Raw genomic sequence first — 26295 nt, 5'->3', positions numbered from 1 at the left:
ATTTCTTAACTCTAATAGAGATGTGAACGCGCGTCACTACGTTGGCCTGTTTCTGTTTGTTTGCTCAGCTGTGGAATAGGTAGGAGAATAGGACACATTTGGGGGGTCCCAACTAGGTTGCTTCTGGCGATGCTGTAAAAAAAAAAAAAAAAAAAGATACCCGAATGCGAGCAGTGGCTTCTTGACCGGTTTCAAGAAGCTTGGCAATGTCACGGCGCATCTGTCTTATCTGAATCTCTCTCCTGTTCCTCAGCAACTTTATCCTCGGAATCGTCAATTTCAGAAGTGTTTTACTGTTTATTCATCATTCAATTTTCGAAAATATATATAAATAATTTACGAAATCAATCAGAAAAGAAAAATACATCATAATAATAATAACAATTAAAAGATAGAGAGAGAGAGAGAGAGAGAGAGCGAGAAAGACAGACCATTTGGCAGCTTTGAAGCCCTTGCTAAAAAAGGAATCGAGCATCGACATGATCAAATCCAATTCTTCTTCTTTTAGATCACAATCAGACTCTCTGAAGAAGAGAGGGACAAATTTTATTTGAAGAGTGAGAGAGAGAGAATTGTTTATCAATATCTATATATATATGAATGAGTTTTGGGGGGTTTTACCGACCATACATACGCGTATTAGATATTAAAAATCATCTTTTAAGTGTTTGCTTATGAGAGAAGGTAAAGGATCTAAATTTCCAATTTCTAATAGATAAAAAGGGGGTCTTAGCTCTAATTTCTTAACTCTAATAGAGATGTGAACGCGCGTCACTACGTTGGCCTGTTTCTGTTTGTTTGCTCAGCTGTGGAATAGGTAGGAGAATAGGACACATTTGGGGGGTCCCAACTAGGTTGCTTCTGGCGATGCTGTCTTGGGCTTTATTTTTATTTTTTCAATTAGTGGGCCTTCATTTTTTTTTTAACGATCCTTTCGGGATTTGCTTTGCCAAACTGTAATTTTCCATGGTGACACTTTATTCTCCTTGAGTTACTCTATTAACCTGGCAGGATAGTACTTTTTCAGGAAAATTTTAGATGGATTTTTACGGAGGGCGAAATTATATTGTTATATAAACTCTTTTTAAAACTTAAGTTTGTCAAACTTGAGTTTCAATTCAAAATTAAGTTTATCAAACTCGAATTTTAATTAATTTAGATTGTGTGACAGTTTGACATTATATAACAAATTGGAACTTGGGTTTGCTAACCTTAATTTTGGGTTAAAACTCGAGTATGTCAAACTTAAGTTTCAAAAAGAATCTACATAACTAAATAACTTTAGTCACATGCTATCCTCCTAAAATTTTTCTTAAAAAATACTATTCAACAAATTTTGCCTTATTAACAACATTTGATATTTTATGAAAATGAGAATCCGTAAAAGCTTACTAACTCAATTTATATGAAAAATGTTGTTGTATATAGCATTATTCCTTAATATTTGGGTCCAATTCTTTTCCCACTTTAAAATTCTCTCTTTTTCTCTACTTTTTAGATAAATGAATGACGCCCGGAAGACAAACAATCCAAAGGTTAAAAAAAGTACATGTCTTTCTTTGCCTCTTTCTCCAACATCATCACTGTCAACCTGAGCATTATGAGTTTGTCACTTACACTCTCATCACAATCTCCCTTTGTATCACCATACGCAAAGGCAAAAGCAATAACAAATTAGCAATGGTAGTTTCACATCTTAATATTTGGGTCCAATTCTTTTCCCACTTTAAAATTCTCTCTTTTTCTCTACTTTTTAGATAAATGAATGACGCCCGGAAGACAAACAATCCAAAGGTTAAAAAAAGTACATGTCTTTCTTTGCCTCTTTCTCCAACATCATCACTGTCAACCTGAGCATTATGAGTTTGTCACTTACACTCTCATCACAATCTCCCTTTGTATCACCATACGCAAAGGCAAAAGCAATAACAAATTAGCAATGGTAGTTTCACAATTCTCAGCAACTTCTACTAGATGATCAGAGGCATTACAATTGCAATGTGATTCTCGCTCTAGATTACTTGGTGATTTGGGTTCCAAAGGTAGAAAATCGAAGGTGTTGTGACTGTGACTGTGATTGCGACTGTTCGACGGTGTTTCTCAGTGAAGAAGATGTCCAACTAGTCCAAATATTTTTTTTTTTTTTTTTTTTTGAATGATCCAATATCCAAGAAGGTCTCTCTTTGCCCTGATCTTGAGTTTTGACTTCAAATCAATTCGCTTTTCCCCTTATTCTCGGGGGCCGCTCTATGTGTTGGTGAGGGTGGTGACTTGAGTTGTTATTGACTAACCCTATAAAGAAACTTAACCACCCTAAATAAAAATTTGAGTCTATTAAAAATAAAACTTGACCTCTTCAAAATTTTGGTCTGTTGAACATTAATTTTAGTAATTTGCATTAAAACAACAATTTTAGATCAATAGCTCAATTGTCAAACTGCACTTTTATAAGATGTTTAATTATGATTTTTAAAATTGTGTTTTCAAAAGGCATGTTTTAAAATCGCTATTTTTTATAATAATAAAAAATCACACTTTTTCATAGAGCTTGTCTATTGGTACTTGTTTTAGTCTTTAGTTGAATTTCTTAGATTTATGTGATAAATTTTGTACATATGCATATGCACTAAAATAATACTTGAATGCTTTATTGAACATGATTAATGTAATGGTTGAATGCCTAAGTAGGCTAAGTTGAGTATGTTAAGTGACCTTATAGTTTATCCTTTTTTCTTTTGCTAGCATTAAGGACAAACTTCTTATAAGAAAATCACTTGTATTGTAAGATGCATATCCTAAGCAAATTTGTAATGACTTGAACAATTTTCTTTTGGATCCTAGGATATGAGAAAAGGTCTCATATTTTCATCATAATGATCATGATGAATTAACAAGAGGATATTTACAAAAAGGTTCTTCTTAACCTCTTGCCCATAATTTCCCTAAATAAAAAAATTAGTAGAGCGTCGTATCGATTTAATCATGATTGGTTTAAAGAACACAAAAATTGGTTGGAACAGATCATAAAAAAGGATGCATTTTGTTTATATTGTTACTTATTTAGGCAAGATGTTGGTAATTGAATGGGAGATCAATAGATGAATGATTGATTAGTTGTGTACATTGAAAAATATTTAATTAATAGCAATGATAATGAAACTATTATACAATGATTTCACTATTCATATATGAAAACTCATAGAAGAAATTTTTTAAAATTTTATATATTTGTGTGTGTGTGTGTGTGTTTATTTTTATTTTTATTTTTTTGTGATGTCAACATATTCAAGTTTTATTTTTATTAATTTGTTAAAAAATATATAGTTTCTTAATGACCACTTTAAAGAAAATTCTTGGAACTGCCACTGCTTATTCTCCAAAAACTTTTTTTGTCTTGACACCAATGGTTCATCTCTCAAATAATCAAACATTTTGTAGACATGTAGAGATTTGTTTGGACAGGAAAAATCAAGAAGGCCTTCCATAAACCCTAGACACCTTCTAACATTAAACACACAATAATTAATAAAAGCGTAACTAACAAAGCCATTAATCAGGATTTATATAAGACCATTACATAACGACTAGATAATCCATAATAGCTCCATCAGCTGCATTCAAACCCTTAATCACCCCAATTAAGAGAGGCCACTTAAATGACCCTTTAAACAGTCACATTAGGCAAGTATAAAAGCCTACTTGTAGCAACCAAAAGAGGTAGAAATCATTTTTATTTTTATTTTATTAAATTCAATTTTCATTTACATAAAATACTTAAATATCTCTGTTTGTATTTAATTTTCTACTTTTTTCTTTTTTATATATAAATAACATGTTTGAATGATGTATCGTTTGCATTGGATGAAATGAGATGACATTGACCACCTTAGCCTAGGAGACTGATTTTTAACGGGCAAGATGGGTGCCTAATACCTTTTCTTTTTGTAACTTAGCCTTCAAACCAAGATCAAGGATTCAGGTTGAGAAAGGTTTTCTTATTTTTCCTTGCAAATTAAATAAGTGACGATTCAATGTAAAACACTTAATCTAGGAGTGAAGAGATTTATATTGTAAAAGTCCATTTTGAGTGACGACCAACATGAATCCCACCCATTCGCACGAGTTCGGCCTAATTGTAAAAAAATGGTAGAATGGGTCATTCACAAATGTTGAGTGATAGAATGGACTAAAACTCTAAGTGACTAGGGAGACTTAAGAGATATTTTGAGACTCGCTGAGTGAGAACTATGAGATTGAGAAAGTTTGAGACTAAGAGAGAGCGAGAGTGAGAGAATAAGATGAGAGAGAAGTGAGAACGCGTTAATCAGGTTAAGTGAGAAGTGAAAAACCGAAGGAGGAAAAAAATTACATTTCAAGTTCAAGCAAGTTAGGTTAATTGGGTGTGCTTAAAATAGATCCAAGATCGACTCAAAACTAAAACAGACTAGAGTTTTTGGACTCAAAATTGATCTGGGATGCAACCTAATTAGCTTGAAATGTTATAGGTTAAATCAAGTTGGGCAGACAGGTTGATTTCTGGGGTTTCTGCTAAGCCCTATGCATGGTAACTAATTTGAACCATTGAATTGGCTAGTGAATGGATTGTGTAAACACCCGTGCTTGAAATTGGCCATATTAGAAAATCCTCAAAGTTAAAAGATAGTAAAAGGAATATTGGTGATACGTTCCACATCAACTAAAAGGGAAATTGACTACCACAAAAGGTACATTCTACCACTTTGGATCTTGATTAATCAAATCCACCATCAAGGCATTTGCATCAAGGCCATTTAATGGTGTAATTTGCTAGGTATGACTCAAGAGAGAAAATCCAATTATCTTTTTGCACTAGAATACTCTGCCAATTTCCAACACACCAGCACATAACCTTTTCAACAATTGATCTAGAAAACAAGATACTCTGCCATGTGTAAGAAGGTCGATACACCAAATTAGGGCCAAATTTGCTGTTGGTGCAAACACAATAATAATGGAAACAACACAAAGAGAAACTAAATAGTACTTTTGAATATTATTAATTCAATGAGAAAAATTACACAACACTATTTGGACTGAGGCATGACAATCGCTCTCTTTAAGGAAATTCAAGCTTTTGGTTGGCTAAACTTTGTAACCAGTGCAGACCTTCTCTGACTTGTCTCCCCAGGATACAACAGTCCAACAAGTGTCGTATGGCTAAAACATCACAAAGTTTTCAAGCCCAAAACTCCACCAGAAAGAACACTCTTCCTTGCCAAGAACCTCTCTATTTTTTAGTGTATTTTTTCAGTTACTTGGATTGGGTATGAATGAGTCTATTTATAGGCTCAATGGGTCTTACGAAATTACTACCCAAATTAATCTGAATAATTAGGTCCATTATTCTGATGTAGTGGGTGTTACAAGATTAATTGCTAGATATTAATCTGATGGGCAGGATATTAACCTCCACCCTTCCCTCCCCCTTGCGCACGTATTTAGCCCAATATCTGAGATAATTCATGTTAACCCATTAATCACCACAATTAAAATGAATAAAATAGTCTTTCTCATTTTCAATGTGGGATTAAACATTTTCACTAACTCTTCATCTTCCATATTCACTCCTATATCTTTACATTTATGTTTTAACATTTATTCATTTTAATTATTTAATATTAAAATGCTCCAACAATCCCCCACTCATTTTAATATTAAATTTTTTAGTTAAAGAGAGATTACCAAGCAAAGACGGGTCACTATGCATCATGAAGGTGTGCTCTGCATTGAACCTTTACTTAGTAAAATAGCGATCTCAACTCTAGAGTCGTAGTGGTCTCCAACTTGAACTATGACTGTTTTAGGGAAATTAAGCGTCACTGCTTACACATAACAACTCAGGTATTGACATGAGCTTTTATAGCTAGCACTTTACGGTCATGTGCTGATCCCAGTTTCATGAGTGTATTTGAGATTAAGTCCAAATCTCATAAGGAGCGGCCCCATCCCTACGCTTACATAAGTGAAATTTTGTCAAGAGTGCTCCTGTAATTCTGACACCCTACTTATACGAGCTATAAATTTTATTAAGAGTCTTCTATTCAACCTCTTCACATTACAGGATAAATGCATTTACATCATAGGGATGAACAATAAAAAATTATTTACAAAATAAATAATTAAAAAAATAAATAGTGCATTTCTTATGACCATTGTATAATTTATTTTTCCCATTAAACCCAATTCTCAGGATCTCTGGTCCTTGGGTTGGATATCCTTATACATGGCTCATGATTCTATGGACTTTAGTCTCATCCCTCTTGATGTATTCCAGACCTTATCTTTTGCCAAGGCCTTAGTAAATTGATCTGAAATATTATCATTAGATTTAATATAATCCACAGTTATGATGCCACTATTCAAATAAGATCGCACGATATTGTACTTTCTTCTTATCAGTCTAGATTTACCATTGTAATAACATTTTTTAACTCTACCAATTGTGGCAATGCTATCACAATGAATTAGTATAGGTGGAATTGGCTTTTCCCAAAGTGGAATTTCATATAACAAATCTCTAAGCCAATTTGCCTCTTCACTAGCTGAAACTAATGCTATTAATTCAGCTTCCATTGTTGAATTAGCAATTATTGTTTGCTTTTTAGATTTCCAACAAATAGCACCACTACCTAAGGTAAAAATATAACCAGTGGTAGAGAAAGAATCATCTGACAAAGTATTCCAATCGGCATTACTAAAAGTTTCAATCATAGCAGGGTACTTTTTATAAAATAAGCCATAACTTTTGGTACCAATTAAATATCTCATGACTCACTCAATAGCTAGCCAACAATCTTTACTAGGCTTGCTAGTAAATATGCTAAGCACTTTTACTGCATATGCAATGTTAGGTCTAGTACAATCAGTAGCATAACACAAATTGCCAATGATGCTAGCATAGTCCTTTTGATTAAAAATCTCATCTTCATTATTCATAGGAAATAAATGAATACTAGAATCAATAGGAGTAGCTACGCTTTTGTCATCATGAAATTATATTTTCTCAATATTTTCTCAACATAATGTGATTGATCAAGAAATATCCCATCACATCTTTTTGTAATTTTCATGTCCAAAATAAAATTAGCCTCACCAAGATCTTTTATATTAGAATGGCTTTTAAGCATATTTTTGGTCTCATTTATAACATGTATATCTAAGCCAAAAATCAATATATCATCCACATAGAGGCTAATAATAACATGTAAATTATTTCATGATTTATAATAAATACATTTATCACATTCATTTGATTTATAACCGTTCTCAATCATGCAGGAATTAAACTTTTCATGCCACTGCTTAGGTGCTTGTTTTAAACCATATAGGGAATTAGTTAGCTTACATACTTTGCTTTCTTGTCCAGGCTGTACAAAGCCTTTGGGTTGATCCATATAAATCTTTTCCTCTAGGTCCCCATTTAGAAAAGCATTTTTTACATCCATTTGATGAATTTTCAATTCAAAAATTGCAACAATAGCAATTAACAATCTAATAGGTGTAATTCTTGTTACAGGAGAAAATGTATCAAAGAAATCAAGATCAGCTTTTTGTTTAAAGTCTTTTGCAACAAGTCTAGCTTTAAACTTATCTATTGATCCATCTAGTTTCAACTTTTTTTTAAGGACCCATTTACAACCTATGGTCTTACAACTTGATAGAAGATCTACTAATTTCCAAGTTCTATTAGAAATTAGAGATTTCATCTCATCATTTACAACCTCTTTCCAAAATATAGCATCAAGTGATGTTAAAGCCTCTTTTAAATTTTGGAGATTTTCCTCAGTGTTAAAAACATAATAATCAGGACCAAAATCCTTTTCAACATTTTTCTCTTTTACTCCTTCTAGGTTCCATTTCAAAATTTTCTTGATTTTGTAGATGTGAAGTAGAAGAACTAGGTTGTGACAAAATATTTTCTTTACCCCCACTATTTTTTAATTTAAAAGGAAATTTTTCTTTATGAAAAATTGCTTTACCACATTCCAAAATTATTTTATTTTCAAGATAAAAAAATCTATAGGTTGCACTATTAATCACATAACCAAGAAAAGCACAGATAGTAGCTTCTATACCTAATTTAAGCATTTTAGGGTCAGTAAGCCTTACATAAGCAAGACAACCCCATACTCTCAAATATCCCAAATTTGGCTTATGTCCTTTCCACATCTCAAAAAGTGTAGCATGTGACTTTTTATGTGGCACCTTATTCAAAACATGACATGCAATTAAAATAGTTTCACCCCAAAAATGTAAAGGTGTACCAGATTCAATTAACATGGCATTTGTTAACTCAATTAGAGTTATATTTTTTCTTTCAGCCATACCATTAGAAATAGATGAATATGGTGCAGTAGTTTCATGAATAATTCCTAAAGACTGAACAAATGAGTTGAATGCATTTGATTCATACTCACAACCTCTATCATTTCTTATTCTTTTTATTTTTCTACAGAATTGATTTTCAACTTCTTTTAAAAAATCTTGAAATTTTTCAAAAGCATCACTTTTATTTTTTGACAAATAAATAGTTGTATATTTTGAGAAATCATCAATAAAAGTGATAATATATTTATTTCATCCATGAGTTAAAATTTCCTCAAATTCACATAATATCAGAGTGAATTAACTCAAGCAATTCGGTATTTCTTACAACACTTTTATGAGACTTTTTTGTAATCTTAGCTTGATTACAAGTTTCACATTTTTCAAAATCTTTTGACAGTCTTAGAATTAATCCTAAACTACTCATGATTCCCACATATCTACTATTTATATGACACAAACGAGCATGCTAAAAATTAATAGAAGAAAGCATATAAACTGAACTGGTAGATATTTTATTATTCTCAACATTCAATTTAAACATTCCATCACAAGCATAACCCTTGCCCACGAATAATCCCTTTTTAGTGATTACATAATTATCAGATTCCATAGTTCGCTTGAGGCCAGCCTTGTTAAGCAAAAAAGTTGACATCAAATTCTTCCTCATGGACAAAGTGTAAAGAACACCTTTCAATGTTAGCACATGTTCAGAAGTGAATTTCAATTCAACCTCACCACTGCCAAAAACCTTGGTTTTGCTAGAGTCACCAAGTATAACAGTTTTTTCTTTTTCAAAAGGAGTGTACAATTTGAACTAATTTTTGTCATAGCAGATGTGCCTATTTGCACCAGAATCTACTCACCACCCTTCAACATATTGCACCATATTGATGTTTGTAATTATAGCTACTAAAAGCTCCTCGGTTACGTTAGCCTGCTGGACAAATTTACGTTTCCGAAATTTGCAAAATTGATCAATATGCCTACTCTTGCTATAGATAAAACAGGATCTATTAAATTGATCTTGTGAAGGGGGTCCTTGATTTTTATTGTAATTTTTTTTCGGGTTTCCTTTTCCTTGAGGTCTATTATTATTTTAGAAAGCTCTTTTTTTAGACTTCAATTGATCATTTCTAGGAAAATGATTTTTTTGGCATATTATTATTGGCTGAAATAAGATTTACCTTTGTGATGGAATTACCATTGCTCTTTTGTGTTATGAGTGCATCTTATCCTCTAGCCTCCTCCTACACACGAATGTGTGTGATCAAAGTCTCCAAGGATGTTTCCTTTTATTTGTGCCGCAAAGTCTTTTGGAACTCCCTCCAAGATTGTGGTAGTTTATCAATTATGCCAGTTACCATCAAATTTTCTTCAATCTTTATGCCTTCGGATCTCAATTTTGCCACAATTATTTGGAATTTTTGTGCTTAATCCACCACCAATTTTCCATCCACCATTTGGTAACAGAAAAATCTACTAGTTACTTCTTTGCACCAACCTCCTCGGTTTCATATTTGCTTTGTAAAGCTTTCCAAATTTTCTTAGCAGAATTATAAGTTGTATCATAATAATCATAGAAATGATCAGTAAGACAATTCAAAAGATAAGAGTGACAATTATATTTATCTTTTGTATACTTATTTATTTTTTCTTGATGGAGACTAAATTCTTCCTCACTCATCTCATCGGTAGAAACTTTTGATGGATTCTTCTTGTCAGTGAGGATGTAGGCGACTTTAAGAAGACTCAAGTAGAAGAGGACCTTTCCTTTTCACCTCTTGAAGTGGGCTCCCTTAAAGCGGAAAAGGGCTTATTAAGATCTGCAACAGGCTGATTTGGTTTCTCTTGTGTAGGCTCCATATGTTGAATCTCCTTAAAATTGTCGGTGCAAACACAATAATAATGGAAATAACATAAAGAGAAATTGAATAATACTTCTGAATATTATTAATTCAATGAGAAAAGTTACACAGCATTATTTGGATTGAGGCGCGGCACTCGCTTTTTTTAAGGAGATTCAAGCTCTTGGTTTGCTAAACTTTGAAACTGGTGCAGACCTTCTTTGACTTATCTCCCCCAGGATACAACAACCCAACAAGTGTCGTATGACTAGAACAACTTTTGCACAAAGGTTCAAGCCCAAAATTCTACCAAAAAGAACATCCTTCCTTACCAAGAACCTCTCTATTTTTTAGTGTATTTTTTCAGTTACTTGGATTGGATTTGAATGAGTCTATTTATAGGCTCAATGGGCCGGGCTATTTACTCACCAACGGATACGGTAATTACTTTGAATGAGCTGTCAAGTAGGAGGATCTAAGAGGCTGATTCATTTCTATTTTTGATACCTCCACCCTTCACCTCTCCCTTGCGTACGTATCTAGCCCAATATTTGAGACAATTCATATTAGCCCATTAATTACCACAATAAAAAAGAATAAAATAGTTTCTCTCATTTTCAATGTGGGATTAAACATTTTCACTAACTTCTTATCTTTCGTATTCACTCCTATATTTTTACATTTATGTTGTTACATTTATTCATTTTAATTATTTAATATTAAAATGCTCAAACATTTGCCATATAACACCATGTTTGAAACATATTCGTTAGTTAGCATCATTTCCAAACTTATTAGCAAACTAACATCTCGAGTTTTAGACTCAAGTTCATTGTAGCAAATCTATAAAGAAATCCAGAGGGATCAAAAACAGAACTAATGAAGCCAAATCCAGATCAAAAACAGAAATGCGATCAACAAAAACAACGAAGCCAAACCGAAAGGTCAACAATGAAGCCAAATTCAAATAAAAAACAGAAACACAATAAAAAACAAAGCCAAATCTATAGAGATTAAAAACAGAACCAACAAAGCCAAACTTGGATAAAAAACAAAAACACGATCAACAACAAAGCCAAACATAGAGAGATCAAAAACAGAGAAGGCTCGAACTAAACCCACGAACTCAGATCTCCCTAACCTAAACCCCTCGGCTGGGAGTAAACCCAAGCGGCAGTGGTGAAGGCTCTAGGCGAAGGATTTGTGCTGAGGTTTTTCTTCCTTAGGCGAATGTTTCATTTTCCTTTATTTATTTATTTATTTTTTAAATTTGTGCAGAGTAGGAACTTGAGTCTTAGCTACTTGAGTTCCACGCTAGCATATGGAACTCGTGTTTCTAAGACTCGATTTGCTACAGTAAACTCTAGTCTAAGAGACTCTAGATGTTAGTTTGCTAATAAGTTTAGAAACTATGCTAACTAACGAATATATTTGAAAATGGGTGTTATATGACAAATTTGGCCCCAAATTAGTAGTCAAGAGCGTCCTAGTTGGGAAGTTGATTGATATGAAAAATTCTAGGACCAAAACAAATTCTAAACTCATTTTTGTGACTAATTATGAGTAGTGAAAAAAAAAAAAAAGTAGTGGATCTATATAAAAGTGACAAACAACTAAACACAATTTCCCATATAAGATAATTGTGAATATATATATATATATACACATAATTAGTTATGGTCCTAAATTAACTCTTAACAAGAACGAGTCCCAATATATCGGTATCACATTTAATAATATTAGCCTCATCACACGTGCTTCTCACATGCGATAAGGCTATTTTTTAAAGGATAAATTGAAAATTACACTCCTAAAGTTTGGAAGTGATTGAATTTTACACCCTGAAGTTTCAGAATTTAGATTTTACCTCTTGAAGTTTAGGGTGTTTAGATTTTACATCCTGATATTTCAAAACTTAAATTTTACTCTCTAATAGAAGTAATCTCAAGTGAGTAAAGTGATATTTTTTAAATCACAGGTAGGTCATTTAAATTCGGGTCAAACCATTTATAAGTTTAGAGTAATTACCCCCATATAATAATAAATAAATAAATTTTGAAATACTTTTTTGACTGATGCCACTTTTGGTAAAATTTGTCAAATTCGAAATTCCTATTATCTCCGGAAATAACTATTTCCATTTCCCTAAAAAAAAAATCACTATTTTGAAAAAAAAAAAAAAATTTCAAACAAGAAAGAGAGGGATACGAAAACCCTTGAAAAACCCTCTTCAAGGGTCGGTTCTGTGCGGTGGAAAATCTTGAAACAGCAATAACAGAGGAGAAAAAGAAAGAGGAGAGAAATGAACAGGGCATCCCCACACCACGAAGAAGAAGAAGAAGAAGAGAACGACGCCCAAGTCTTTCTCGACGAATCCGACATCATCCACGAAGTCCCACTCGACGAAGAAGGTCCTTCCTCTTTCTCTCTCTCTCTCTCTCTTGCTTTACGTGTATATGTATATTTCTGTGTGTATGTTCATTCATATATGTATGTGCGGATTGGCAGATCTTCCTGATGCAGATGACGAAGCCGCCTCTGATGCTGAAGTTTTCGGTACCCAATTCATTCATATTCTTTATTCTTTCTACATTTTTCGATTCTCTTTGTTTTTTTCTTTTTCTAATTTATGAATTCAATAAATGGGTGTCTCTGTTTTTGTGGTTTCCAGAGGAGCCTGATGATGATTCTGTGCACGTCTTCACTGGTCATACTGGTAAGATTTCCAGTTCTTCTTCATTATTATCATTTTTTCTTAAGTTTATTTATTTACTTATTTATGCCTTTGAGCAATTTGAAACTATCTAGATTTGGTTAATGAATTCATCCTTACCAAAAAAAAAAAAAATGTCTTGAAGCTTAAAATGGAAGTAATAATTAAACTTTCAGTTTCTTCGTTCTTTCATCACGTCTCTTGTGATTGTTACTTCATAATCTACTATGTTTCATTGACATAATTTACAGAATTTTAATGAGGTTATGAGATACACTTATACCCACTTTCTTCTTCTTTACTGGGTTGATAACAATAGAGAGGAGATAGCTAGAACAATTAGAGGCTACAACCCCTATGCTTATGATGTGATTGTCTTAATACACTAGAGCGATTGACCTTGTCTCTATGGAAAGGCATTTCCTTTAGTTGAAATGATGGGGTATCTGTTTTTCCCCCTAAATCTTTGTTTGTCGGAGTTCCACATGAATGAATTAATAGAGTTTTAATCTCCTTGTGCATTTTGGGCGCAACATGGCTTTGTTTTTTCACAACTCGATGCTTGATACGAGGATACTTAATTTGGGGATGGTCTTGAAACTCACTTTTGGCTTGATTAGTGGATGGTGAGTCTCCTCTCCTTGAGAGATATCCCAACCTCTTCCAAATAGCCCAAGACACAGATGCTAAGTTAGCAAATTGCCTAGAGTTCAGAAATGGCTACCGTTCTTGGAATCCCATCTCCATTCAACCAGTGAATGATTGGGAACTAAAATCTATGGCACAACTGCTAAATGAGTTATATGCTACAAAGATTTGACATGGGGTGGCAGATAAACTGATCTGTTTCTCCATTGTGTGTTCGCTTATGAATTGTGGTCATTGATTTTTTGTGTTTTTGGGGTTGCCTGGGTTATGCCTTGTTCTGTAATGGAGCTATTGGCTTGTTGGGAGGGTTCTTTTGGCAAAGGGAGGATTTGGAAAACAGTTTCTTTATGCATAATATGGTACAAAGGGAGAGAAATGGCCATTGCTTTGATGGTGACAAACAAGATTGATTAAGTTGAAGTTCTTGATAAAGACCCTTTATGAATGGACTTCTGCTTCCAGTTGATTCTCTACTGTGGATTGTTTAGAGTTTTTGGATTTCTTACACTAGTTAGGAAAAAAAAAAAAAAAAAAAAAAAATTGGGTGTTTTGTATGTTATTTTAGCTATTTTCTCTTTCTTTTTTGTTCCTATTTGGGTCTCTCTTTTGTATACATCCCATGTACAAGAGCAACACCTTTTTTTTGCACCTTTCAATTTAATTTTATTGCTTAAATTTTTTTTCCAGGTGTTATGCTACTAAGAAAATCTATGGACTTATGTACACTTACTCCCTTTATTTGCACAGGTGAGCTGTACACAGTTGCCTGCAGCCCAACCGATGCTACATTAGTGGCAACTGGAGGTGGAGATGATAAAGGGTTTCTTTGGAGGATTGGTCAAGGAGATTGGGCTTTTGAGCTCCAAGGTATGTGCATGACATGGTAGCTACTTAGTTTTCTCTCTTTATAGGTTATGATTGTTTGCTCTAGTACTTTCCAAGTGAACATTTATCTTCTGCCCCTGGTTACTAAAGAAGTAAAACATGCACAAGTTATAATCAATGCTTTTTCGTTGCCTACTTCATTTTTTTGATAGAGTAGTATTTTCTGAATATAATTTTTCTTACCTATCCAAAAAAAGTTAAAACTCTTGTAAATTTCTGTGTAGGTCATAGGGATTCTGTTTGTAGTTTAGCCTTTAGCACTGATGGACAGTTGCTAGCATCTGGATCCTTGGACGGAATCATTCAAATCTGGGACGTACAGTCAGAAAATCTCAAATGCTCATTTGAAGGGCTTGGAGGGGGCATTGAGGTGAATTTGTTATATTCCTTAAAACGTACTATATTTGTTGTGTCATTTATTGAAAATTGACTATGAACTATGTTCCTTCTCAGTGGATCAAGTGGCATCCGAGAGGACATTTGGTATTAGCTGGCTCAGAGGATTGCACTGTTTGGATGTGGAATGCTGACAAAGGTGCCTGTCTCCAGACATTTTCAGGACATGGTGGCAGTGTCACTTGTGGTGATTTTACCCCTGATGGTAGCCAGTTGCTCTTTTTCTTGGTGCTTTTTTGGTTAAAGAATCTTTATTATTCACACTATTTATTTATTTTCTGTATCTTCCTTGTTGCTTTAGGTAAACTAGTCTGTACTGGTTCTGATGATGCAACTTTGAGGATATGGGATCCAAAAAGTGGTGAAAACATTCATGTGGTAAGAGGTATGTAAATTAATTTCAACTTAAAAATCTTCTGTTTTTGTTTTTCCCTTGGAGATTAGCACATATAAACGGAAACATCCAACTCTGAAACCAAGTAACAATGGGTAAATTCCTTGATGATCTGCAAATTTACCTGGCAGAAACTGGAAATATTGGCTCACAATTTTTGAATCCACCTCAAGAAGAATGTAAAGAAGCTTTTCCCATCTAGCATCTGTTGTACCTACCTATGACCATTTGGCAGGTGCAATGCCTTAAAACCGTAATTGTAGAGACTGTGACAGCAGCATATTTAATTTATTATAAGGAGCAAAACAACCTCAAACAAAAGGCCAACCATGAATTTTTGTTGAGGTGTTGTCACTATTGGAATGAATGCATAAAAGCAATTAGGCCCCATGTTCCTTACAATTTTTGCAGCCTTATCTTAGCTTTTCTCTAGCTTCTTTGATTTGTAACTCTTTTGGTGTGAACATAACCTCCCCCCCCCTTTTGGTTAATTTGAGATGGTCTAATTAGACTGGTACTAAAATTTTTTGATAGTTGTATCAAAGTCTAAGGGGCTAAAGAGTATGTTGGGTCAATAATAATACATAACATTAGTTGATATTTTTGATACACAAATTATGGAAGTAGTAGTAGTTATGAGGATCAGAGAGACACCTCAAATTACTAAATTTGATGCCTTATCCTAATTATTTAAGCGGACAAAGAACTTTGGCTTGACTTTGCCTACAAATGTATCTAGGTCTAGGAAGCACGGACACTTCATTTAGGGTGCCATACCATGTCATACTAATGTTGTACCAGCCATTTTATGTTATAATTTTTTAGAAATTGTGCGTGTAACCATGTCGTACCTGTGTTCGTATCCGTACCCGTGTCCATGCTTCCTAGATCTAGGTTGCCAAATGTGATGCACTATCAAAATGTTGAATAACTGATACATTCTAATTAAGGCGAAACATGGGAAATGATAGAACAAAACAAGAAATGATATTTTGTTTTGATAGGTGGGATAAAAGATGACAAAAAAAAGGAAGTGGGGTGAGTGAAAGATGGGACAAAAAAAGTCAGTTATCAACAAATTCTTTCTATTTCTATGTGTATTCTTGTGTCCGTGTGTGTAAATATTTAGAGTGCTCATGTGAAACTTTGGTGTTTTTGATGGTGCAACCATCGTGTGGCTAGTAAAACAAATCCTCTTTGCAAACCTAAAATTAGGGAAAAACCTAATAATGTGCGTCCCTAGAAGTTAATTAGGTTTATTTGGCTTTTACAAGATTCTAGGGTATCTTCATAATTCTATAATTGTTGGTTATGAGTCATAGTTGTGGAACTAGGGTTGTTAATAAGTATGTCTTGTTTAGTTTATAGGCTTTGCTTCAATTCAATTGGGAGTTAGTAAAAGTAGGAGTTCTTGTCCTATTAGGGAAATTTAATATCTAGAATTTACACACCATGCCATTGTACTCTAATAATGAGAGTTGATTAATAGAAAATTTGTTTTGAGTAATGACCAGGGAATATTTTTTATTGGCATTATATCACTATTCACATGACTATTCACTTTTAGATTCTTACCTGTTTGGCAACCCAAAATTAAGCTTTACTTTCCCCAAAAACAGCTAGTCATTCTTGAACTATAACCCTTCTTTCTAGTGCCCTAAACCATAAATCCACAAATTATTTTAACCCTATGCCTGCTGCAACGAGTAGGAAGATTCCCCAATCTGTCCTATGTCAGTTTTTTACCCCTTGAAGGATTGAATGGTGAAAGAATGGTATGTAAAATGTAGATACTAAATGGTTGCATCCTCCCTTAAATATCAGCTGTATTGCATAGGCAGGTTAGGGTTCTACTTGACTTTATTTTAATCTCTGTATTTTTATGTATTTTATGTGTATGAAATCTGTTCTGTTAATACTGTTGAAAAATGAGGAATGTAGAAGCTGGAAAATTCTCTCTAATTTGGGATAGTTCTGTTCATTTTTTTTTTTTTTTTTAATTATTGACTTGAATGGGTGTATTTGTTTTGGGATTTTGTTTGACTTCTTGGCACTTATGTCTTCTCAAGGTCATCCATATCATACTCAAGAACTTACATGCATGGCGATAAGCCCTGATTCTACACTTGCCCTTACTGGTTCTAAGGATGGTTCCGTCCACATTGTAAATTTAACAACCGGGAAGGTAATTATTTTTTGTTTACTTAAATCCTTATGTTCCAATTTTGTGCAATTCTCCTTGTCTTACCATGTGAGTATCATATGTTTGGGGTGGGTGCCTCAAGTGTCTCTCTAAATTGATTTCAAGGTGTAAGCTTTGGAATCCTTTTAAATTCATGGTGAGCTATAATAATATAAGACAAGCATGGGATTGAATTACCGAATTATGCAAGGAGTAATTAGTCAGTTCTCCCATAGCACAATAAATGCATGCTCCGCCCTCTCCATAATAGTGAGTCCTACTACTTAAATTCATGGGGGACCACTGTTCATGTGAGAGGAGGGAGCATGCATTTTGTGCTCTGGGAGCACTAAATAATTACACTTATGCAAGTTTGATGCCAATTATGTAGCTCAAAGTGGCAATTAGAATTTGGTGCAATATTTAGAAATTTCTTTTAGGAAAATTATACTTTAAAATTAATCAAGTTCTAATATGACGTTGTTTGGATGATTGGTTGATCGCCGTGTTTTGTTTGTTGGATCCTCTACTAATAAAGTGTACCAATCCTTATGTTGTGCTGAACTGAGCATCTTCCATCTGTTAGGATAAAGCTTTTCCTCTACTTGTGCGGTAAACCCCATACCGTAATTGTTGATCGTCCTAACGTAGTCCCTGCAAAACTAACAGACACATCTTTTTTTTCTATTTAAGAGTGTACTTTGAGTTGTGGTATCTTGTTGGACCTCAAGCTGAACACTTGGTTCTTTTATGGATATGCAGGTAGGGGTGCTCCTAGGTGTGTATAGGGTTGCATTTGTTCTCAAGAATGAGTTCCTTGTCAAGTCAATTTGGGGGTTTGGTCATATGCAAATTCAGGTAACGACCATAAGAGAGAAATTGGACAGGAACTATACTCGACTAGGGATGGATGTAAACTTGTAAGCTACTGAGGGTAGGGATTATTGTCCAAGTCTTATTGTGAAACAAAAAATTGCCTTGCCACAACAGGTGACTTGGTTTCTCTATCATATTGCCATGGAGGTCTTGGTGAGGAGACCTTAGGCTAAGTTACTAAAACACACAGGGGGAGGATTTACCTGTTTAGTATAATTTGAAAGAAAGACTATTGGCAGCAGATGGAGACATTTCTTTGGTCCCCTTCGAAAGGAAATTGGGGGCAGGGTTAAGCTCGGCAAAGGTTTTGAGAATAAGATAAGTTATTGTCCTTAGATTCAGATAAGAAAAGAGTTTTGAACCTTTATGCATGCAACTCTGAACCTAATCAAGCTTTGACCAACCTCCACCAGTGAATTCTGCTTTGGCGCACCCCTACTCTACTTTTTTTTTTTTTTTTATACAACCCCTACTGTACTTCTATTATAGGGATATGGGTTTGAGGCAAAGAAAGATCAAGCCAGCATATCACTTTTCCTTTATTCTTGGATCCATACCAAAATTTCTAACCAAGGCTATTTGTTCCAAGTGTCATACATTAGCGGAGTCAGATTTCTAGATTATCACTTGCACCTGATAGCTGCACACAAGTCCAGGCAACATAGTCATCAGTGAAAGGCAAGTGCTTTTAGATTTTTGTCATTCCTGATTCTGGAGGTTGTGTCCAATTGATGACTGATGGAACTCTAAGGCTGGAATCTGAAGTGCATCTTCACAAAGTTAGTGACAGCAAGGTTAGATGTTAAATGCTGGTGGTTTTAGGGGTGGTATCTATTGTAACTGTAACAAACCTTGGGTCTATTTATTGGCTTTCCCACACGTGGACGAAGTTTGGAGCAAACAATGATGCATATATTAGCATTTATTTTTAGTTTGCATTATGCCTTTTTTCTATAGTCCATGTTGGGGAGGGGGGGGGGGGGGTGGGTGGCGGGGGGGAGGAATGTTACTGCATGGTTGTGTCAATGATATTTCTGTTTCTGTTGATGCACCACTGTGAATCCTTACCCTAATGAAAATGCTGGCTACCTACAGAGCTCCCTGGCTTCTACTCTTATGTCAGACTTGATTGGGGGTCAAGGTGAACTTGGAATCTAGCTTGCAAGGCCCTTACCTGTTATTGCTTTTAAAGTGACTTTTCATAATTCTCCTGCATTTTACATGTGTTGTTGATTGTGTCTCCTAATCACATTTAAAATTTTGTGTGTTTGATCTTTTTTTGTTGATATTACATTATGTCTGTATTTGTGTGTGTGTGTGTGTGTGTATTTGTTGTTTAACATGATCAAAGAAATTGGCGGATGTGGTTATTTCTGATCTAAACACAGCCCTGTAAAAGATTTGCATGTCTCTACCAACAGGTTGTCAGTTCACTGGTTTCACACTCAGATTCGATTGAATGTGTTAGTTTTGGACCAAGCCACGGGCCAAGGTCATCTCTCTCTCTCTCTCTCTCTCTCTCTATTGGTGATGAATTTCTTTTAACTGCCTATGATAGAAAAAAATTGTTTCTATTAATTGTAAAAGAATATGTGCATCATTAAGAGAGTCTTTATAGATATAGGACATATCTGAAATGAAACCAACATGGGACAGGAGTTTTGAAATCCAAGACTGGAGCATTCAGCACCATACTCAAACAAAAGGAGGATGTGCAGGACAGGTTTAGGTAGAAGGTTAGGGTGCTATTGTAATTGAGATACAGTAGTATTTTGATTGTATTTAGGGCCCGGAATACTGCTTTGAAACTAAAATGTAGCAGATTAGGAGTAAAAAAGGAAGAGAGAATAAAATAGAGGGAACCTATGTGTCAAACTTGAAATCTTAGGCATTAGGAAGACATCAGACATCCAGAGCATGCCTGACAGAACATCAATAAATCACAAGGTGCTCAATATATGCTCTCAATTATTCATTTGCTCTAGAAATATTAGGCCGAAAATCACTTTTGGTCCCTATAAATATAAGGTGATTTGATTTTTGTCCTCAGAAGTTCAATTGTATCAATTGGTGCTCTCTTCCCGTAATTGGCCCTCATGGTGTTAGTTTGTGGAAGTCTATTAGTCGTGGTTGGCCTTCTTTTGTTTGTCACATCCAATTTGAGGTTGGGGCCGGGTTTATTGTTAGATTTTGGCAGGATATTTGGTGTGGGGACACTTCTTTGTGTGCGCTCTATCCAAGACATTTTTCTTTAAGTCGAAATAAGGAGGCCTTGATGGCTGAGTTGATGAAGTTCCCAAATGGTGTTCTTTTTTGGGATCTTACTTTTAGAAGATACAGTGAAGATTGAGATTTGGAATCCTTCTACAGTTTAATGTCTAGAATTTATGGAGCTTCTTTGAAAGGAGTTGGGGACGATAAGATGTGTTGGAAACCTGCTAAGGGAAAAGGTTTTGTTGTTCGTTCTTATTACCAGGTGCTGACTAAAAGTTTCGACCAGTCTTTCCCTTGAAAGATTGTTTGGAAGTCTAAGGTCCCCTCAAGAGTTACGTTTTTTGTGTGGATTACAGCTTTGGGGAATATTTTGACCATTGATAATCTTAGGAAACGGAAGATTTTGATTTTGGATTGGTGTTGTATGTGTAAAAGAAATGGGGAATTAGTTGACCACCTCCTCATCCATTGCTCTATTGCTTTTGATGTATGGTCAATGGTGTTTACTCTGTTTGGCATTCATTGGGTTATGCCGAAAACAGTGGTGGAGTTGTTGGCTTGTTGGCAAGGAAAGTTTGGGAGGCATCAGAATTTTGCTATTTGGATGGTTGTGCCCCATTGTTTGATGTGGTGCATTTGGAGGGAGAGAAACAACTGGCATTTTGAGGATTTAGAGAGATCAATTTCTGATCTTAAACTCTTCTTCCTTAAGACTCTTCTGGATTGGGTTACAATGTTTGGCTTTCATTCTTTTTCTTCAGTCCATGGTTTCATGGACTTTTGTACTTTATGCACTTGATTTATTTTTGTCCTTGATGTTTACTTCCTGTATACTCAAGTGACTCCCCTCTTATTTTAATATATTTTTATTACTTATTAAAAAATTTAGTCATTGCCGTCATCTCACTAATAGAATTTGCTGACCTGCCACGGTTGACATCGATGCGGCGTACAACTTTATATTTGAAGCTAGTGTTTATAAACTGATTGTGTCAAATTATTGGCTTATGTGCCAGGTCAGCAGCCATGTTGGTATTTTTCTATTTTTCTTTAATCTTCTTTCATTTTCTCTCTTCCCCCCCTTCCCCCTTTTCTATCTATTTCTCTTGCCACTGATTTCCTCTCTCTACCATTATTTCTTCTCTCTCACCATTGAAGACATTGACCCCCAGCTTTTCTCGCTCCACCATGCCTACCTGGCACTCTCAATCGTCCGCTCCTTCGTGGTGCCTCCCTCCACTCCACTCTCCACAAGGCCTGCTCTGACTTTTTAAAGAAGCTCTGTGACCTCACCTTTATCGATACCTCAAAAGGCTCAATCTTGCCAAGGTTGCCCAACTCCAATATGAAATTTTCACTCCTTGCAAGGAGTTTGACCTCACTGACATTAATGTCATCAATGAAAGGCCCAGATTCATCAAGGAAACCGGGGATAAACTCCAATCCAAAGTGTGGGTATTTTGAATGAGTGCCTCAATACTCTAAAAGAAGACATGGAGTTGATTTATAAAAATATTGAGTGCTTTGCGCATTGAGGCATGTTGGCCTTCATGTGTTGTTTTCTCCTTTTCTCTCTTTTCTTCTCTGTGTATTCTACTCTTTCTTGTGATATTGTTGACAGTACTGTTCATACAGCCCATACTCAACATAAAATTTCCTCTTTTCCATCTTCCTTACAGTCCCAAATCAAGCCTTTTTTACTTTTCAAAACCCTAAATCCCACATATTTCTACCAACTAGCCATCAAATGAGTCATCAAATCACTTTTTAATCTTAACACAACTCCAGAACTCTTTTTTCAACAATATGTAACCATAGATCTACAAATTCTCCTAACCCTAACCCCACAACTACCACATATAGACAAATTTTTCTATGTCAACGAATTCTGTTAGTGAGATGTCTGCAATGACTAAATTAAAACAATGTAAAAAAAAAAAAAAAAAAAAATTGAAATCAAGGACTAAATTGATACAATTGAAACTTTGAGAACCAGAATGAAACCACCCCCATATATATAGGAACCAAAAGTGATTTTTTTAACAAAATATTATTCTATTTGTTAAATATAATCCTATCAACACAAGTTTGGGTCCAAATCACCAAAAGGTGAATCTAAAAGACCCACAGAAGTCAAAACTGATCCAACCCAGAAATTCACAAATCAAAAGGCAGAAGCCAACTAAGCTGCTACTAAACAAACTTATGGCCAAAAAAAAAAAGCCTTCAGCTTCTAAGTCTAACGTGCTAAGATTCCAAGCTAATATTATCCCGTAAGCTCCAGAGGTATCAAGCTCCCAAATGGCATGCATTAACCTCTGAACAATTTTCTATCAATTTGATGCTTCACTTCAGGTGAAGTGATTAACAATTCATTTGGTCAAATGGTATTTCTTGGTGTTTTCAATAGAGACGTACAGGGTTTGAATCCTCCCTCCTCCACTTTTGTGTATAAAAAAAATGGTTAGGCAAGACAAAACACAGCCATGAAGCTCTCACTAGAGCTGTTTAAAAATTTGTTTGCAAAGCTGGGGTTTAGGAGTCTTAGCTTCAAATCTTTGATAGTACAAATGGATTTCTTGAATCAAAACTATCTAGATTGTAAGTCTCACTTGTTAGCATCACTTGGTCACAACAAGAATTTGATTTTTGAAGAGCCCTCCTTGTAATAGATGATTGGCTGGGAATACAAATGCCTTAATCAAGCAAAGACCTGAGTCAACAACAACTCTGTCTATCCTTAGGCTTCAAACTGATCCAAACCATACCGATCTAGCCTTGTCATAACTTAAAATCAAGTGAACCTTAGTTTCTGCGTCTCTAGACAACACATGTTTTCCCCTCCCAATCTTTCCACCAATCTTGCTTTTAGGAGTAAGACACCAGCTGCTATCCTCCACAACAACATTTTCAACTGCTAATGGATTCTATTCTGGATAAAGTTTTCCAAAAAGGCGAATTAGAATTATTTGACCTGCACTAATCAGCCCAATAAGCAAACTTGATAGAAAATTTACCCTAACACTGACATTCATGGATTCTAAAACTGATGCAATATTTAATTGAGGGTCTACTGAGCATTCCCATAGGAGTCCATCAAATGCATGCATCTGATCCCTTGTCTGCTTGATGTCATCATGGGTTTTGACTGGCCATAATCCACTCTCTGGACCTTGTTAAGTTATGCTAGTTTAAATATTGGATCCGTCAGACTTTCTGAATTGAATATCTCAATTATTAGTTGCTCCTGAATGGGCTGGGAGAATGGTGAGAGATGCAATGCAGGACTGCTTTAGTGCTTCAGCCAAGTAAGAACTAAGGGCTCGTTTGGTATGCTTTAATAGATATTGTAATGGAATGGTTATTCATGTGTACTAACTATTCGGTTATTTGGTTGCATCTTTATTACAATAAATAGTTAGTCCTTAGTAATACCTATTCATTAAATCAAGGAATATTTATTCTTTTCTAAAATGATTGTAATAGTCATTCCTTAATACATGTAACAACTTTTAAAATCAATATATTTCCAAAAAATACGAACTTTTTGAAATTTCAATTGATATAAATATTGTTTGGAAATTGGTTTTGGCGGGGTGGGATCAGTCGTCCATAGATTTTAGTGGCTAGAGAAGAGTCCAAAAGGCTCTTCTTTAGAAAGGTTCTCTGCATTATCAAAGAAATAAATAAATATCGGTTGGAAAAATCTGTAATTGATTGTGGTAACACTTTGATGATTCACACCCTTTTTTTTTTCTCAATAATGCATGGCAGCTCTTTTTGGGCTGCAACTGGAGGCATGGATCAGAAGCTTATTATCTGGGATCTGCAGCACTCAATGCCCCGTAGCACATGCGAACATGAGGTATGTCTGAGATTTATTTTGTAAATCTCTTGATATAATTAATTTCTAGTTAGTGTTCTGTCTATTGTGTTGGCAGACTAAACTCTGTAATTTAAGATTTTCATCACTAATCTAACAATGCACTTCTACCATCTAACAGGATGGAGTGACATGCTTGACATGGCTTGGTGCATCCAATTACCTGGCTACAGGTTGTGTTGATGGGAAAGTACGATTATGGGATGGTCGCTCTGGTGATTGTATAAAAACCTTCGGTGGGCATGATGCTGCGATTCAGTCTCTTTCTGTATGTGCTAACCGCAATTTCATTGTTTCAGTTTCAATTGATGAAACTGCCAGAGTTTTTGAGATTGCAGAGTTTCTGTAAACAAATAAGCCTTTTTATGCTTACAGCTTTTTTGGGTCTTCCTGGGGCATCAAAGTTTTCCACTTACAAAGAAACAAATTGTTTATTAACAATATATACTTTATGGCTACTGAATTTGTGACATTTTATCATACACAATGTAGTATTATTTTTTTTATAAAGTTTCTTTCTAATTAGAATTAAAACATTCTTTAACTGATGCGCACAAATTTTACTGCTTTGGTTCTTACAAATTGTCACCACTTCAAACATTTGTTTATTATGTTGTTAAACTAGTATCAATCACATTCATTATTGCATTAGCTTGTAAATGTTTTATAATCATATCGGTTATAGCCAAAACTGACCAACTCGTTTGTGAAGCAGAATCAGGAGAGACTTTTTCTCTCCCATCCCATGGTGCCACTGGTCAGCAGACCAGATACACACAAGTCACACATGAACCAAATAATGAAACTCCCGAAACAGGAAACATTTGAACAACATAATATATATAAAAATAAAAGTATGGAATGAAAGAAAGTTCATTTAAAGCTTCATTTAAGCCAAAGGTCTGATCTTCACGCTTGTGGCAGAGCCCTTCTTCAATTGCCCTTTGACGCATCATTGCAATAATATTATCCTACTTGCAAATTACAACGGATTTCAATTTTCATTTTCAAATCTTCTTTCACCGCCTATCCACGTGAACTCCCCCGTCTCTCTTTGGCTTTGCTACTCAACAGCCACTGCATGGAAAGTATGGTATTGTTCACACACATTTATGGTGTATAGAAATTAATATTGGTTTGCCCTCCTGCGTTATTTGTACTTAATGTTTCTGCTACTAAGTTTTTTTGTAGTTGTTCAAACAAATCAATTAAATAGCCAAATTAAATTATCACAACAGTAGAGGACTCAGATATCAGGACTGTTGTCCCATGTGTTGAATACCTTCCGTTTTGTTCATCCAAAAAAAAAAAAAAAAAACCCTTCCCTTTTTTTCTCCTTATTCTTGTTTTTTATTTCAATTTTTAAATCCTATTACACCTTTTGTTTTATACGATAGAATTTGAACCTTGCTCCATGATAATTGTTTTTTATAATCAGATCAAAACACTAGTTGATTTTTATGTAGATGGGATTCAAGTCGTCTATGATTTGACAAAAAAAAAAAAAAAAAAAAAAAAATTATGAGTTGAATTAATTGAAACTTACTAAATCTTATTACACTTATGTTTAAGTTGGACAGTACCTAATTTTATGTGATTGGATGAGCATACTCTTAGGCTAGGAGACCTCCTTTCGTTGTTCAAACTACAAACTGGGTGGGAATTGGCCATTGGTGAGTGCCTGAGTGGAAGGTGGCTTGATTAGTTTGTGAATTGGACCTCAGATTGACTAATTCATCTTAAGCTAGGATTATTCAACAACTAATAGTTACTTTTCTTTCACCAAGTATCTCACTTCAGGATTATTTCATTACTATATGATTTGAGAACTTGATAATTTGGTAATCTAAATTTGTCAACTTGAAGAAATTGTGGAATATTCATTAAAAGTAT

General features: G+C 34.7%; 1 protein-coding gene across 5 annotated transcripts; it reads left to right on the top strand.

The window, feature by feature from the left end:
* Nucleotides 1-12368: 12368 nt before the first annotated feature.
* Nucleotides 12369-24946, top strand: LOC112031987 (uncharacterized). Of its 5 annotated transcripts, none has more exons than XM_065771801.1 (12): nucleotides 12369-12622; nucleotides 12720-12767; nucleotides 12883-12927; nucleotides 14260-14439; nucleotides 14682-14827; nucleotides 14911-15058; nucleotides 15155-15238; nucleotides 17317-17432; nucleotides 18192-18287; nucleotides 19727-19797; nucleotides 24294-24384; nucleotides 24524-24946. In XM_065771801.1, the coding sequence occupies exons 1-12, from the start codon at nucleotides 12514-12516 to the stop codon at nucleotides 24749-24751; spliced, it is 1362 nt and encodes a 453-aa protein (XP_065627873.1). In that variant the 5' UTR covers nucleotides 12369-12513; the 3' UTR covers nucleotides 24752-24946. The 5 variants fall into 5 exon arrangements, with proteins under 5 accessions (XP_065627873.1, XP_065627876.1, XP_065627874.1 ...); XM_065771802.1 differs by having other exon boundaries at nucleotides 12370-12622; nucleotides 14320-14439; XM_065771804.1 differs by lacking the exons at nucleotides 24294-24384; nucleotides 24524-24946 and adding an exon at nucleotides 23761-23785.
* The last annotated feature ends 1349 nt before the right edge of the window (nucleotides 24947-26295 follow it).

This window comes from Quercus suber, unplaced genomic scaffold (genome assembly GCF_002906115.3).
Source record: "Quercus suber isolate HL8 unplaced genomic scaffold, Cork oak 2.0 scaffold_49, whole genome shotgun sequence".
NCBI lineage: Eukaryota > Viridiplantae > Streptophyta > Magnoliopsida > Fagales > Fagaceae > Quercus > Quercus suber.
This window is presented reverse-complemented; position numbering and strand designations above follow the sequence as displayed.

What these genes read in the sequence shown, in the direction of transcription:
- LOC112031987 (XM_065771801.1), top strand. Translation starts at nt 12,514, where the DNA reads ATGAACAGGGCATCCCCACACCACGAAGAAGAAGAAGAAGAAGAGAAC. An exon ending in AGTCCCACTCGACGAAGAAG is followed by an intron (nt 12,623 to 12,719) that starts GTCCTTCCTCTT and finishes GCGGATTGGCAG; the next exon opens with ATCTTCCTGATGCAGATGAC. An exon ending in CGTCTTCACTGGTCATACTG is followed by an intron (nt 12,928 to 14,259) that starts GTAAGATTTCCA and finishes TTTTTTTTCCAG; the next exon opens with GTGTTATGCTACTAAGAAAA.